Source organism: Sebastes umbrosus, chromosome 10 (genome assembly GCF_015220745.1).
Source record: "Sebastes umbrosus isolate fSebUmb1 chromosome 10, fSebUmb1.pri, whole genome shotgun sequence".
Lineage (NCBI taxonomy): Eukaryota > Metazoa > Chordata > Actinopteri > Perciformes > Sebastidae > Sebastes > Sebastes umbrosus.
Window position 1 is genome coordinate 21841689 of NC_051278.1, and position 15879 is coordinate 21857567.

Below are 15879 nucleotides of genomic sequence, written 5' to 3' on the forward strand. Positions count from 1 at the left end.
ACCTCAAGATATCTGAATTAAAATAGTTTCTATGGGTACCCACAAATCTCCCCTTTGAAGACATGCCCACTTTATGATAATCACATGCAGTTTTGGTAAAAAAACACATAGATTTGTGCATGCAGTATAAATGTGTTATTTCCGCCTATTGTAAAATGAGTGTTTGAATATTTCTGCATACTGGGGTCCCAAAACAGTCTTGGAATTACATAAATTGGGTATGACAGGAACGCTGAGACTCTTGTGGATCCAATGAGCCCAACTGTGTGATGATGTTAGTCCCCATAGTAGACATTTCATATAATGAGACCATTTTTTTAAATTTGACCTCTAGGATAATCACAGCCTTGTGAAACTTTACAACCACGAACTACAGACCTAGAGCATTCAGAGGATGGATGGCTTTCCTATAGTAGATTGACAATAAGAGGTTTTCTGAGCAGTTTCCAGAACAGAGGTGCTCGCCATCCAATCACTGAAAAATGCAATTCTTGCCAAAATCTCCCAATTTCAAAGGTTTTTGATACCAAATTACAGTATGCATTTTCTATGGTGTTCTTCAAGGTAATAATGGTCTTAATGTGACAGGTTTGAGGGATTTTTGATCATTTTGATCAATTCTCAAATTGCAAAATAATGTTTAATTTAGCACCAAATCTATGTAACAAATGGTATCAACTCCAAGATTGCTGCAACAACTTATAAGACATAAATTAGCATGGGAATGGCCATCACATACTTCTATCATAAGGTTCTAAGCCCTTATACACTTTCACAATTTATTTTAATTAATTAATTAATTTATGTTTATTTCTGATTGATGACAACACACTACTTCTATGTGACATATACTGATGACCTGCTATCCTCCCCCTAAAGACCCCCTGTACCTGTAAAAAACAACGACAAAAACGGATCTTAGTGAGTCTCTTATGGTCATTTATTAGGCTTATTATTATTATTTTCTGAAATCAGTTTTAGCCCTCTAATGTTAGATTTTGCAAACTTGTCTGTTAGAGACAGGGGACAAACAATTACAGGTTCAAAGGGCTTTATTTAAACAGGTTTAATATCCAGTATTCTTTATAAAGTCATGATGTTACACATGTTGGTAGTCCGCCAGTAATAACAAAGAAGAAGAAGAAGATGCATATGTGTCCAGCTCTACCCACTGATCTACAGACGCCCCAAATGAGAAACCGCTGTTTCCAATCAGTCAACTCAAACTCGGTGGAGAGGGTGGATTCAGGCGACCCAGGCAAGGTGAGAATTGCAATTCTGCAATTATTTAAAAGATCTTTAACAAAAGACCAATAACAAATGCTTTCTATTTGAAAACGTTCTATTGTATCTCAGCCGACAGCCATTCGAGCGTACCCAAAAAGTTCTGTCAGGCCGAGCGCACCCCAAAGTGCAGCTGAGTGGACACCTTCCCTTTATTTCTGGCATCGTCTACTGTAACCCTCCAACATCGCAGCTCCAGTGACATTGCATGTATCATTCCCCATGGCTCCCTTGGGGTCAAAGACCGTGTCCCAGCCTTCATTTAATAGCCTCAGGTATGGGTGAAGAAATACAGAAATAAATAAAAGCAGAAAAAAATAAATAGGGAAATTAATAATAACAAATAAATGCAAACAGAAAAAATAAATAAATAAATTGGGAAATGATCATCTAAATTAATACATTTTATTTATTTTTCTATTTCTGTGCATGCGTATTTATTTACAAATTAACCTGAACTTCTAATTTAATAATTGAGGCTTTTATTTCTACATTTCTTTGTTTATTATTTCATTTATTGTGTCCTTTATTTATTATAATAGGAGCTTTACTCCTCCATACAGTGTTACCTGCAATAACAGATTTTTGTTGGCCACTTGAGGGCAGCAGAAACAAGCTGTAAACGCAACATCTGACATCTTTTAAGACAAGTTGATATGGTGATAATGAGGGTAGTTTAGAGTAGGGGATTTTCAAATTTGAGGCTTTCTAAAAACAATGGAATTTGGTCATTGTAGTTATTTAAAAAATGTCTCTCATTCACTCTCCTTAGTTAAATCCGAACACACAAATATAATGCACATTTTTAGATTCAGTACGACTTACACTAGTCGAGGATATCATTATCTACGGCGTAAATCCACTTAGAAGTCATAGAAAAAATATGCATCTAATAACTCCAGACCTTGCCTGAGAATCAGCATGTTTATTAGATTTCTTCAGTATCAAAGTAATCCAGTGATAGTTATCTGTACATCCATGGGTACATTTGCAAACAGGAACTGCTAGTAGCTAATTCGGCATATTTTTAATGATGCCAATTTGACAAAATGTTAACAAAAAAAAACGGGGCTCAAGTAACTCACAGCAAAACAATACACTTTCTGTTTTCCTGACAAGAATTATGGGAACTGTATTTCCAAATGTTAGAGCATGATTATCTACCAAATAGAAGTAGGAAAGAATAAAAGTGACAAAATCCATTAATATTAACTTTTTTTTGTTTGTTGCACAATAAATATTTTTGTTGACATTACTGACATTGACAGCGTCAGACTTTGAAAAACCCATTTTAGAGGATTTTAAAGCATCTTTTAAATAACTGTAAAAAAAAAAAATGTCCAGAAAAAAAAAAAAATGAATATCCCACAAATGTTCCACGGAGCCAATCATCAATCAGAACAGTACGTTTTATTTATTGTTTCCAGCTGCACTGTATGCTATATGTTCACCTTGTACAAGAAACAAATACAAACACTCAAAGCTCAACACTACAAAACCAAAACAATCTGCTAGCAGCCGTCTCTTGCTAACGTCATGGGACTAAAAGGGATGGATGTGGCTGCTGTTGTTCGCAGAGGGCACGATGCCTCCGAGAGCCGCAGCTGGCTTTCATTAAGAGCAGAAAAACAAAGAGGAAGAAACTATAAGGAGGCGAGGGTGGGGTCGTTCACATAAGACTATGATTATAAGAACATTTAACAAGGCAGTACAAATCTAACAGGACTGAAAACCTTGAACATCAAAAAACTTACATTTGATATATAAAAAAAAAAAAAATACCACGATGGAGAAAGAGGTGGAGACATGAAAAGCAATAATTAATTTTTTTCTTTTCTGTTCAGATTTGGACATATTTGAAGGTTAATCATTTTTTTCCTGAGTCAGTAAGAGATTTACTGTTTTTGTTTTTCCTACCTCGCTAGCTGGTGCTGCAATGTACTGTACTGTCGGTCCTTTGGATGCAAATCATATTTGGGACACTGTTCATGACAATAACCAAATATCGTAGGTACCTCAGTTCAGCAGAGTTGGAAAAGCAATATAAGCAACAGCAATATTTAAGTGATGTGACATACTCAACGTACAATATCTAACCACAAATGGCAGTCTGTTTTTTTCCTTTTTTTTGGTTTAAAATGGTAATTTTTTTACCTCATAAGCCGAAATATTCTTCCTGGAACTGGAAACCACATCTACTGCCCCGCATCTCGTCTCTACATTCAGGGGCCACCAACCACGACAATTAGATGGAGTCCAGATTTCTGATGGAGACGGCAGACGCTGCTGTAGTCATCAGCTGACTTTTTCTCATCTGCTAAACATACAGTATGTGTGTAGCCTGTAAATCCATTCATGTTCGCAAAAACACTGCAGAACAGAAAAACAGATATTCACTTGCAACAGAAACACAGAATATAGGATAAAACAGAAGAAGTAGAAAAAAAACAAAGTAACAAAAGACATGTTTGAGCTGAAATGGGTGAAACTGAAAGGGGGAAACGGAGGCTTGACGGATCATTTAAGAAGTCACTGTCCCTTCAAACTCTTCCTTTAAACCAGGGAGGGAGGGTCAAATTTCCGTCCTCTGCATGTGGAAATGTCAACATGTCCCAGAAGTCAGGAGGAATCTCTCCCCTAAAATATACTCAAGATAAAAACAAAAAATATCACTTAAATCAATGAAGAACAAAAACAGATATGGGGGGGAGGAGGAAAGGTTTCAGATCTTCGGCGCATGAGTTTGACGGTCAGTCCCATCTCAGTGCGGCAGCTCATCATGTGTGTAATAACATCCGCTGTCCTCACTTGGGCTTAGTGGTTTCATACAAAAAGAAAACGTGTGAAACGTTGCCCGGCAGGCAGTCTGCTGGTAGGTTCAGATGGCTGAAGTCAAGCAGACAGTTGGATGGTTGAGTTGGTAGGGTACTGTTTTTTTTTTTTGTTTGTTTACATCGGTTTTAGCCCCCTGCTCGGTTACAGCAGCAGTCCTACGGCTCAGTCATGTGCTCTCTCATGGGGTCGCCATGTTTGGAGGGTTGGTTGGGGGAGGTGGCCTGTGACGGATGGGTACCGGGGGGGCAGCGTGTGGGCGATGGGAACTCCCCCAGGCACCAACCCCTCCATAGGTCCGGGAATCCCGCCGGGGGCAACGCCCACTACACCAGGAGGGAATCTGGAGAAAGACAGGAGTTCATCACGGGCATGATAAAGAGCAAAGGAAAGCTGTTTAACTGAATGTAACCTTTTCAAAATAGCAAAGACAAATCCTGGTAACAGTATGTTACTTCTGCTGCTCAGTGGCTGATCATTCATCAATTACACTTTTTTTTTTTCCCCACCACAAAGCTGAACTAATATTTGTAGCTCCTGATCATTACTGTCTGAAGTGGGATTTTATAATAACTGCTAATTAAAAAAATACAGAATCAACACATGAAATCTGGAAAAAAACTGTAATTTAAAATGAAATAAATATAATGATGCACTTTTGAGGATACAAATACAAATTAATGAGAATCAAAACACCTTAGTTTCAGTGGAATCAGTAAGCATTATCACCTCTATGAAACAAAATATTTAGAAATGGTGAAAAGTTAAATATGGCAAAGGAGCACTGCAGCGTAGAGGCCGTACGGGAGAATGTTCGAGGTCCTAATCTGGTGTAGGGGAGGACTTTAAAGGGTCATTCACCCAAATTACAATCATTTCTCACTCTCCCCCCCCTATATGGTGTTCAGCCTTACAGATAGTTTTCTTTGCTCAGGTTTTAAGATTTCTGCTGCTCAATACAGTAGAGGTCAATTGAAATGTGTTAGTTTCATGATATTGAGAAAATACATTCAAACAATTAATCAGTGACATGTCTTCCCAAAAATAGTGTGAGAATTTTTTTTTTCATAATTTGCGTGAACCAATCCTTTATAACAGGGAGCTGGAAGGAAAATTGGACGGGACTCTCATTGCAAATAAAACAACTAATAATATTTGTTGCTGAGGGTTTTACAGAAGTTTAAGATTTTTCTATCCCTTTCTTTCTTTCTTTCTTTCCCACAATGACATAACTCCATGTCTTCTTCATCTACATTCACTGAAAAAGAAAAAGAAAAAACAACTAAAGCTGTCCAGCTTACTGTCTTTACCTGTCACTTACAAAAAAATGTACAGTCATTGCACTATTTGTATTAAACTTGTTACTCATTCTACTCTTGATTTCCAGTGTGTCACATGTAGCTGTAAATGTATGAACACTTGAATACTTTAAAAAATGTCCAACATTAGAGTGATCCTGTGTGCGGTGTGTTTCTGTTTCAGGTTGGTGGTGGTTGTGGTGGGGGGTTGGGGGAGGTTGGGGAATTAATGAGATGCTTGTAGAGTGGGTACAGTTACAGGACATGTGAGTTCAGAGTGTGAAGCAGAAAAAGGGCTACAGATTTCAATGGGATTTGTTTTTTTTTTTATCAATGGTGTTATTCATTTGCTCTGGCCTGTGGGCCAGCAGTGGTAGTATTCATTTACCTGGTTGAGAATTAGGTATATAATTTGTCCTGCATTCCCCCCGTTGCTATGGCCTGTACCATGGTTTGGTTCATTCGGCTGTGTGAGAGAAGCAGTTCATTCTGGTTGAGACAATATAGAGACTGAGAAACGAAGAGCCTAAACTTAACAAGGGGTTAATTCATTTGGGCCAACTTCTATGTATTAATACGCCACAAAAATCTAGGACCCAGCCTAATATTCAGGAAAAGAAAAGTCAGAATTGTGTCAAACATACATAATATGAACATCTAGACTACCCCTCCCCCGCGTATTGAGCCTCAGCTACTGCAGGTGTTGATGTGACACAGGTGATCTCTGTGCGATGCGAGTAGCCTGCTGGGTTCATTCACATAAATCCCCCTCCTACCTGTAGGCGGCACCGTTCATCTCAGGGTGAACTTGAGGCTGCTGCTGCTCCATCATCCCCCAGGGCGCCGTGGTAACAAAGAACTCTTTGTTGACGCAGTTTCGGAGGCTGTCGGGAATACGGCCTGTGTCGGGGCAAGATTGGACATCGGTGAGCTCGGTGAGAAACCAAAATCTATGAGCCTTTCTCAAACTGGACCCTCTCCCACTCCGACTTCGGAGTGAACTCTGTTTGTAGTCACATTTGCGGCTGAACGAAGCACCCTTCCTTAAGCTTTAGGGTATAAATACAGCGGCAAGCTTTGGGACAAACTTCCCTCTCTCTGACGGAAACTGTCGTAACGTTTCATAACGATGGTTTCATATCAAGCAGAGGGGATATGCAAAGGCTCAAACATCTTGTTTTTAACTCTGATGCTTATGAGATGCTTGGTTTATGCAACAATCCCTGCAAATATACAACACTTAACAATCAAATTAACACGTCTACCATTTTCTAGACTAGACATTTGATCCTAAATACAATCTAACCTTGTTAACGTCTGTATGACACTATTAAATGTCTATCTTGAGCAGTTTACGTTTGTACGGGTAGTTGCACGAAACTTACATTTGTAAGTCATTGTACGTGTTCAATGACGAACGCAAAACGCCGTTGCACGTGGTCAGTAAGTCGGCATCGATGCAGGCTCGCTGTTGGAGAGGGTTATACGACCCACTTCCACTCCCCGCTTATTGGTTTGGGATGGCGCTTAATATGGCGGAGCCTCCACGCGAAAGCGCAAACGGATTGGAAGTGGGTAGGGAGAGGGTGTAGTGGGCGGTTTGAGAAAGGCCCTGAGTGTGTGAATGCATTAAAGATGTCTCCATACCAGTGATGGCTCTGCGTATTTCTGTGGCGGCGGCCTCTCTCATCTCCAGTGATGCCTGCTCGCTGTACCAGGCGGTGTGGGGTGTGCAGATCAAGTTGGGGGCGTCTTTCAGGGGACCTTGGGAAAAACTGTAGATGAAAGACAGAAAAGAGAAACAAAGTGATTAAGAAAAAAAAATCATGTAACTGATTTTCTTGATGGGATTTATCTATTTCCTTCACTTATTATGATGTATTAACAGTTACTATTTTTCTTGTACTAGCTAGAAGGTTGCACCGGCTCCGATTTAAAGCTAGAGTGAAAATCCTGGCATCATGTCAAACTAAAAAAAGGAATCCATTGGTACCAACCCTGTGATACTAGTTTGTAAATAACGCTCCAAACTTACGCTAAATTTCGGCAAAGAAAAACTGGCATGGCGATTTTCAAAGGAGTCCCTTGACCTCTGACCTCAAGATACAGTATGTGAATGAAAATGTGTTCTATATTTGAGATTCTTGTCATGAACACTAAAGTCAAACCATGTTCAAACAGTGAATTGAATCAAAGACTAAAAAGCTGTTTGAATAAGAGGGTGTGACCATAAACACCTGAAAGGCTCCGTCTCGTGGACGTCCAAGGCGGCTCCCCGTATCCTGCCTTCTTTCAGGGCCTGAGCCAAAGCTTTCTCATCCACCAGACCTCCCCGTGCCGAGTTGACCAGGAAAGCACCTTGACGCATCTACATACACAAACAGACACACAGCAGCAGCAGCCGCATAGCAACACATTTTAGTCTCTCAATAATAATTTCAGCAATCAACATGTGTGGCTTTGAGATTGAACACCCAGAGGTGCTGTCATTGGCTCAATGCTGCGTGGGAAGACTTTTTCTAAAAGCCCAACACGGTAGAGGGGAGGCAAATGCTATTCAAATAAAGAACGACAAGATAACAAAAGGCTTTTCAAAGGAAGAGGACATTTACATGACACTAATCCCCCTCATCTTCACAGAAGCTCTTATTCACGGTATGCAAGATCCTAGCATGTAAGTGATGATGCAGATGTACATACATTGTGTTTAACTTGATTTTCTTTCGGAAGATAATAACATAATTAGTGAAAACATAAGCAGTTTTGAAGCAGCTGTCAGTTTAAGCAGCTGTACATGCTTCAAACAGTTATCAAACCCACTGAATTTAACACAACCGACAGTTCAATTTATGTCCTTCAGGTGGCAGCAGTGATCAGCAGAAGACTGAGAGGAGTGCTTCTTGTTTTTATCAAGTTAGTATTTTATTTCTGTATTCTTTAATTACTATGTATTAATTAATTAATACAAAGATAAATAAATAAATAAGCAAATTAAAACAGAAATATCAATTTATGTCACATTTTTTCCAATTAATTAATAGCTAAATTATTATTTTTTTTTTATTTTTGCTACATTTAATGACATTTATTTATTTATTTATTGAGTCATTTATTTATTTATTAATTTATTTTGATGTTGGCAGGTTCTGTCCTCCATATATTGGGGGGTATGATCCCTAAAGCGTAAAAAAAAAACCATTAAATTGGGGGTTAGCTCAGATGGCTGGTTAACTTGCATGCCTGGCCCTCTTTGGCTGGTCAGTAGCATTCCCTGGTTTGTTACTGACTGCTTTATTGGCAGCTCACAGTAGGTGTGGTGTGCTGCATAAACATATCATGGGCTTTGAAAACACAGTATGTGTTGGGTTACATTGCAAAGAAAATGGATACATTTATACCATATAACTGCTGAGAAAAGCTCATGTTTACTGGTTTGTAATACATACATCTTACACTACGGTGTTCCGTTTGGCTCCAACTTATTTATTTACATTTTTACCAATAGAAAAATGTCACTTCATATTTTTTTTCAACCTGAAAGTCAGTATGCTTGGCTCATTTTAAGAGAAGAACACGCACAAGAACACATTTTTAGTGACGCCTACATCCAACACACGCACACTTTGGCATGTTTGGGTCACACTGACCTGAGAGTTATGAAACTGTGAGGAAGAACAGACTGATTACAGTGAACCTTCCCACCACATTACAAGCCATAACACTTATTCTGGATCCATAGAGATTCTCCAAACGCCTGTGTTTCTTTGTATGTGCTTGTTCCGAGTATTTTCCGAGACTTTTTTTTTATTTGCGGACAACTTTTATTAATGAAATTTAATTTTAAAGTTTTCGGAATCTGGTCTTTTGATTTACAGAATATGATTTTACAGGGCAAACATACATGTCCAGAAGAATTACATGCTCAGATGAAGGCTGTGATATGTGTGTAAATAATAGAATAATTATTTAACTATAGCAAGTTTTGTCTTTAAGCTTTTTTGGGCATTATCTATAATATATTATAGAACACTAGTATAGGCTACAAATAACACAGGAAAGCACTTTAACTATTAATACCATGGGTAAATATACAAACACACCACCTTAACCCTATTATGTTTCAGTTGGAATATTATTGGAGTATTATAGGCCTACTGTAGGAGATGCATAGCCCGAGTATATTAATAATATAAAGATAACATCACAACTGATTATGACTGACACGGTATAACATGCTTAAAGAAATAGGAGAAAGAGATTGCTGATACCGGTGGAAACACACGCTAACATGAATAAGGGGAGTACTGGCACTTTTTTTTCCATTTCAAGCACTGATTAAAAGGTTGTTTAAACAGCCTAGAACTGGAAGTTGCCAACAAAGGAGCGCTGGCAGCCAGGGAATGCTAGTGGCCAGCCAAGTCAGCTGCCAGTCCGCTGGGTTAAAGCTGTGCTACCAATCTCCGGGAATCATTAGCCTAGTGAGGAGAATGTGCCGCCTGCTTTGGAGGGGAATGAGAAAAGAGTGTCTGCCAATCGAGATGATCAGTTTCAGGTTCTGTCCGCTTCTCAGATCATCAGTTTTCTTTTATCTTCTATCACTTGAGGTTCATATAAGACAGATAATATAATTAATTTCTGTCCTCCGCACTAAAAGGCCCACCTACCTGTTTGATGGTGAAGTCGTTGATGAGGTGGTGGTTGTGTTCGTTCAGGTTGCAGTGCAGGGAGACGCAGTCGCTCTGGTAGAGCAGGTCCTGGAGTGTGTAGACTCGCTGAACGCCCAGCGAGCGCTCCAAGCCGTCCTGGAGGTAGGGGTCGTAGAAGAGCACGTTAAAGCCGAACGCCTTGGCCCGCATCGCCACCGCCTGGCCTGAGCGACCTGATGGAAGCATGGGATGGAAAGAAAGCACGGACTAAGAGACGATTCAGATTTTAGCAGATTGATACTCAGTCTTCAGACAGTTCAGACATCCCTTAACTGATGACAATCCACTGCTTAAAAGAAAGAAGGAGCTCACCGAATCCGATGAGGCCGAGCGTCTCTCCTCGGATTCTGGCCGCCCCCGACGCCACCTCCCGGATCTGCTCGACGCTCTGGACCCGCGTGCCCTCCCGGAGAGCCTGGTACAGCCAGGTGTTTCGCCGGTACAGGTTGAGGATGTGACAAAGTGTTGAGTCTGCTGTCTCTTCTACAGCCGCTGAGGGAATATTACACACTGCGATGCCTGGAAACGGTCAGATGGGAGAGAAAAATTAAGAATCAAGGACACAGATACTTAAAAAGACAAGTAACATAATTGCTTCACAGGTTTAGTAGTTATAATAATTGGTTATAATTACTGTTTTGAAGAGAGATGCATTTGTAGGTTTTTTTTATTTCACAAAATAATTGGCAGGGAATTTCTTTTCTTCATGACCCTCTTCAAACTAAAAAAGCACTGCGTATAAAACTGAACTGTGAAAGATAAGAGGATACTTAGAAACTGCTAATTAAGCCCCATGAAAAGAGCATTTCTCAAAAAAATACATGTCAGCGTACTAAGATGTATTACCACAAATGACAATAATTAGGATATCACACTAAATCCTGCTCTCAAGGCAAACATATGCCGAGGGGGCCAAATGGGAATCGGGGGGAGAGTTTCATATCAGTTGGAGCATCTGCTCTGCATATGCAATCAGCATTACATATTCTGTTTACAGTATGTAATAATTCCTGTTACATATGTTATTTATGTTAAGTCAATATAGCAAGCAAAGTTTGGTTTGGCTCCCATCCAACGGCGCACTATCCTTATCCATAATGCATCATTTTTGTTGATTTATTCTTCATTTTCTCTCATGCGGTAGTGAATGAACGCGCCATATGGGCAGATACGACCCAACTTGTTCATTATTCTCAGCATATGATTACTGTCTGCTTCTGAACAGCCTCTCTTTTTTACATCTATCTTCCTCCTCTTTTGTCTGCATCTGTCCCCTCAGTCTCACCGAGCTCGCCGGCGGCCTTGATGTCGATGTTGTCGTAGCCACTGCCGATGCGGATGATGATGCGCAGCGCCTTGAACTTCTCCAGGTCCTCTCTGGTCAGCGTGATGGTGTGGTACATCATGGCCCCTACTGCCTCGTTCAGCACCTGATGGGGCATCAGAGAGGAGGTGGCATCGTCATCATCGCTGTCTTATTACATCAGTATTCCCTCAACAATCATTAGCGGGCATTCGAGATGGAAGAAAAACTTGAAATCTGCATTCGCACTATGATCACAATGTCATTATTTTTCTTGATCAATATCATACCTACATTCAAATTCAGATGGGTTATGTATGAGAAACTTGAATAAGAGTGCTTTCACTACCTCCCATTTTCCTGGTCCTAAGTTCATGTCCGCTTTTCTTCATCTAAATGCAAATAGATTGTTTATGTGTGCCCTAAAATATGAGTGGATGTCTGTGCGTTTATAATGAGCACTTGCCAAAGCTGGTTTTTGTCACAATCCATTCATTCAGACTCTACACAAACAAGGTTGAAGTGGATGCGGGCAGCACCATAAAGTAGACTGACAGCCGCTGAGGAACCCAGAAAGCATCAGCAAGTAGCCGCCGCACGCCACGGCCCTTTAAATAACAGGTTTAAATTCACAACCCGCTTACTGAATTAACCTAACCCAGCCAGATTAGCATAGCCATGAATTTCCATACAACATTTTTTTTTCATTGGAGCGAGCTGTAGTGAGAGCTGGATGCTAAATTCAAGGTTAAAGCTCTCCTCATGCATTAATCTCATTACTTGAGCAAAGCAGGCCCAGCAGCAGGCTTGGCTGGAGACGATGCTGGGGAAATTACACAGAATCACAGCCGGCTGTTAAGCAACGGGAATACAAGCTGAGAGCGAGTTTACATGAAGTGGAAAAAGTGAGAAAATGGGTTTTTGTTTTGTGTTAATTAGTTAAAGAACTCTTCTGCAGTTTGAGTTGGCATGTGCATCTTTGCGTTGTTTTTATTACCTGCAGCTAGGGATCATGAATATTGCAAAGCACATAAATCCCTTGACAAAGGCAACACGCTACACTTCTTCTACACCAGCGTAATGGAACATTTACAAAGCTTGAAAGGAATACTTGAGCATGGAGATTCATTTGTGGTTTAAAAAGGAGGTTATGTAGCGTGAATATATAAAAATATTATAAAATAGTGAGCTTTATAGGTGTTGGTAGGCATATTCTTGAACTTTGGATGGTTCAAGGCTAGCAGTTTCCCCCTGCTTTCAGCCATTATGTTAAGCTACCAGATTCATACTTAGCGTAAAGAGTTGTATTAATCTTCTCATCTAACTTTTGGTAAAAAAAAAAAGCTAATTTTCCAAAATATCAAACTATATCATAAAGTTATGTCCAGATGCTACAACAAACACAACCTAATTCAATACATTATTTGATCAATTTTATTAAAACATAACAGCAATGCCTATCACACCCTATTCTCCTTCCTCTGTGTAATGTATATGGTTCTCAAAGGTCAAAGGTTAGGGATTAAGGGCCAATTTGGGGGAGCCCGCATTGGATGGAAGGACATGATTTTTGGGCTATCCTCGACCAAAGAAATTCTTAGTCGACTAACACTCATACGATTTTGTCGACTAATCAAATAGTTGATTTAATATAACGGATCTGTAAAACTGAGTTTCTCCACAAAGAATCTCACAAAAGCACCACTTGAAGTCTTGTTTTTGCCAGAAATGTGCTCAAAAGTGTCTTGGAAATAAGTCATTCAGCATGAAAAAAGCATAAAAAACGACTTATGGACTAAAGAAATCTTGATAAAAAAATGAGCGGTTAGTCAATAATTGACTAAGAAGGGGCATGTTTTCTACATCATTTTATACATCCATATGTTTTTCATTATTCATAAATTATAATATATCACATAAATAACCTCCATACTTGCCAACCCTCCCAATTTCCCAGGGAGACTCCTGTTTTTCATTGCCCTCTCACAGTTTCCTCCCGGGGTCACAATTCTCCCGTATTTCTCCCAATTTATGACACATGTTTTACACATTTTTTCCTTTTTTGTTATCTTAGCCTGTTCCTGGAACTGCACAGTTTGTATAATCCCTACTGTTTCCAACCGGACGACAATAGAGTTACATCAACTGCCGTTTCCCGACGGAAGAGAGCGGTCTTTGCTCACGACACATTGAGTTTGAGCTCATGTTTAAGCTTCACTTGCCACAGTGTGCAGCGCCCAAAGTTGGACTTTGCTCGATGCGGCGAAAAGCTGCTGTGGCGCGGCGCAAGCAGTTGGAAATAACAGGTTTCAGAGCGCAGTGGTGCAATTGTCGCATTGTGTGAGAGAAGGAGAGAGAAATGTAGAGTACTAAGAGAAAGAAATACTCAAGCCAGAGCTAAAATAAATAAAAACAAATTAATATTAGATTTTGCCAGAGATTCACACGGCAAGTTCACACCAGAGGCGCGAATGAATCTGTTTTCTTTCCTGGGAGTTGAAGGTTAAATCAAAAGTTTTATCGTAAAAATGCTGTTGCAGTGTACTTATTATTTTGTTATTTTCACTCTTTTAAAGTGACCAGAGTGCAGGAAACAAAGTCTATGAAACTCTAATTGTTCTTGGGGAGGACCACCAGAGCCCCCGCTTTGGTTTTGAAATCCTCCCTTTTTTTAAAGTCTCAAGGTTGGCAAGCATGAGAACCACAATGTCTCTGCTTCATTTCCAGCAGAGGACCTTTGTTCAATATCATGCCCCCTCCCCCATTCCCCAACATTTCCTTTCTCTCACTACACTGTCAAATATCAAATAAAGGCCCAAAAATCTCCCCAAAAAACTGCCACTCATGTGGGACAAAGTACTGCCATGCTCCATTTCTCTTGAAACATTCTTTTGTCCGATTGATGTAGTGTTTTTCTGCATGAGCGAGATACACATCATTTTCTCAATTACATCCTCTCAACTGTGATTACGATTTTTAGTGCAATTTTACTTTGCACTTAAACAGCAGCCCTTCATAAGAACAGTGCTTAGCGATGTGAAAGAAAAAACACGCCACTTTTTTATCTTTCTGCAAGTCTTCTGTGTCTTTCCAAGGACAGCACAGTATTAGTTAATAGACCACAAGTGCTTTGTAGTAAATGGTTTTTAACATGCACTCAACAGGGGCCACAACATTTTTTTGCAGGTCACAAGTACTACAGCTTTCACCGATTCCTTGAGTGACAGATTCCTTAATCGCTGCATCTGCTCACTTCCAGGCAGTGCATGCAAAAAGACAGCAGTGTGCTTTGGTTTGCTTGCCTGGTGTGTGAGTCTGTTTATATACTTGTGTGTGTGTGTGAACAGTACTTCCCTACTGAAACTTGCAGTGAGGTTGTTGGCAAGTGTGTGTGTGTGTATGTGTGTGTGTGTGTGTGCTGTTGTGTGTGTAGAGTGCCCCATCTGTACCCTCTGCTGTGCAGTTATAGCTGTGGGAACGCTGCCAACATCTATTCTCCCAGATGGGTCCTCAGTATGTGTAATGTATTCACTATGAGAGCATCTTACTGGACAGAGATTGCTTGTGTGTGTGTGTGTGTGTGTGTTTATGTGTGCGTGAATTAGGGGAGCAAGAAAAAGACTAAAGTAATATGAATTAAAATCAAGTATTTATTTTTCATTTTTTCCATTTAACCTCTAAATTCATCTCGTAAGGTCAGCATAACAATAAAACTGACTACTTTCTAATTGTAGATTAAAAACAACGACAGTAGTGCAAGGTAACATTTTCACTGAAATTAATATAACATGTTAAAGTGTAAAGTAAGTGGAACCCTTCCTATTCTCTTTTTGAGTGTAAAGACACAAACCCTCCAGCTCGGATTGTGAAATTGCTACTGACTGGCTCCAGTGTATAGGCAGTAAAATGAGACAAATGTTTCACCCACTCTGGCTCAGAACAATTATAATGCATTTCTATTACCAGCCTCCTCCTCCTCCTCCTCCTCCTCCTTATTTAACAAAGCAGCACTTCAGCACCCAGTGGGATTAGAGTCAGTGATGAAACCATTATAGTTGAACTGGGAGAGTGGAACAAGGCAGTGGGCTGAAATATTATTAAAACATTACAGAGGAGGAGATGCAGAAGGAAGAAAGAGATGGTTAAACGGTGTGACGATAACCTCCTCGGCCTTAACGTATTGAAAACGAAGAAAATGAATCATTGATTTCAGGCAGAATATTGACAAACCAAACGCTAGCATTATACACGACGTGGATGTCCAAATTGTCGACGACACATATAAGTACATAGGAACAGTGTTCGACTCTCAACTCAAGTTCGGTTGTCAAGCTCAACTCTTTTTGTGTCTGTGATACTACTTGATGTAAATGTAATGTCTGAGATGAACAAGAATAGCCTAAATGGTATAACTGGAGCCCTGCAAAGAGACCTGCGTGCTCCGTCTGGGAGAAAT

The 15879-nt window shown here is 39.9% G+C and overlaps 1 protein-coding gene across 1 annotated transcript in view; it reads right to left on the reverse strand.

Annotated features, from left to right (window-relative positions):
* Positions 1-2193: 2193 nt before the first annotated feature.
* LOC119495756 (C-terminal-binding protein 2-like) overlaps positions 2194-15879 on the reverse strand; it is a 91679-nt gene continuing 77993 nt past the window's right edge. The window contains 8 exon segments of the mRNA XM_037782516.1: positions 2194-4364; positions 4366-4459; positions 6191-6314; positions 7062-7189; positions 7652-7782; positions 10079-10293; positions 10433-10639; positions 11406-11550. Coding sequence (XP_037638444.1) covers positions 4275-4364; positions 4366-4459; positions 6191-6314; positions 7062-7189; positions 7652-7782; positions 10079-10293; positions 10433-10639; positions 11406-11550 — 1134 coding nt within the window. The 3' untranslated portion in view covers positions 2194-4274.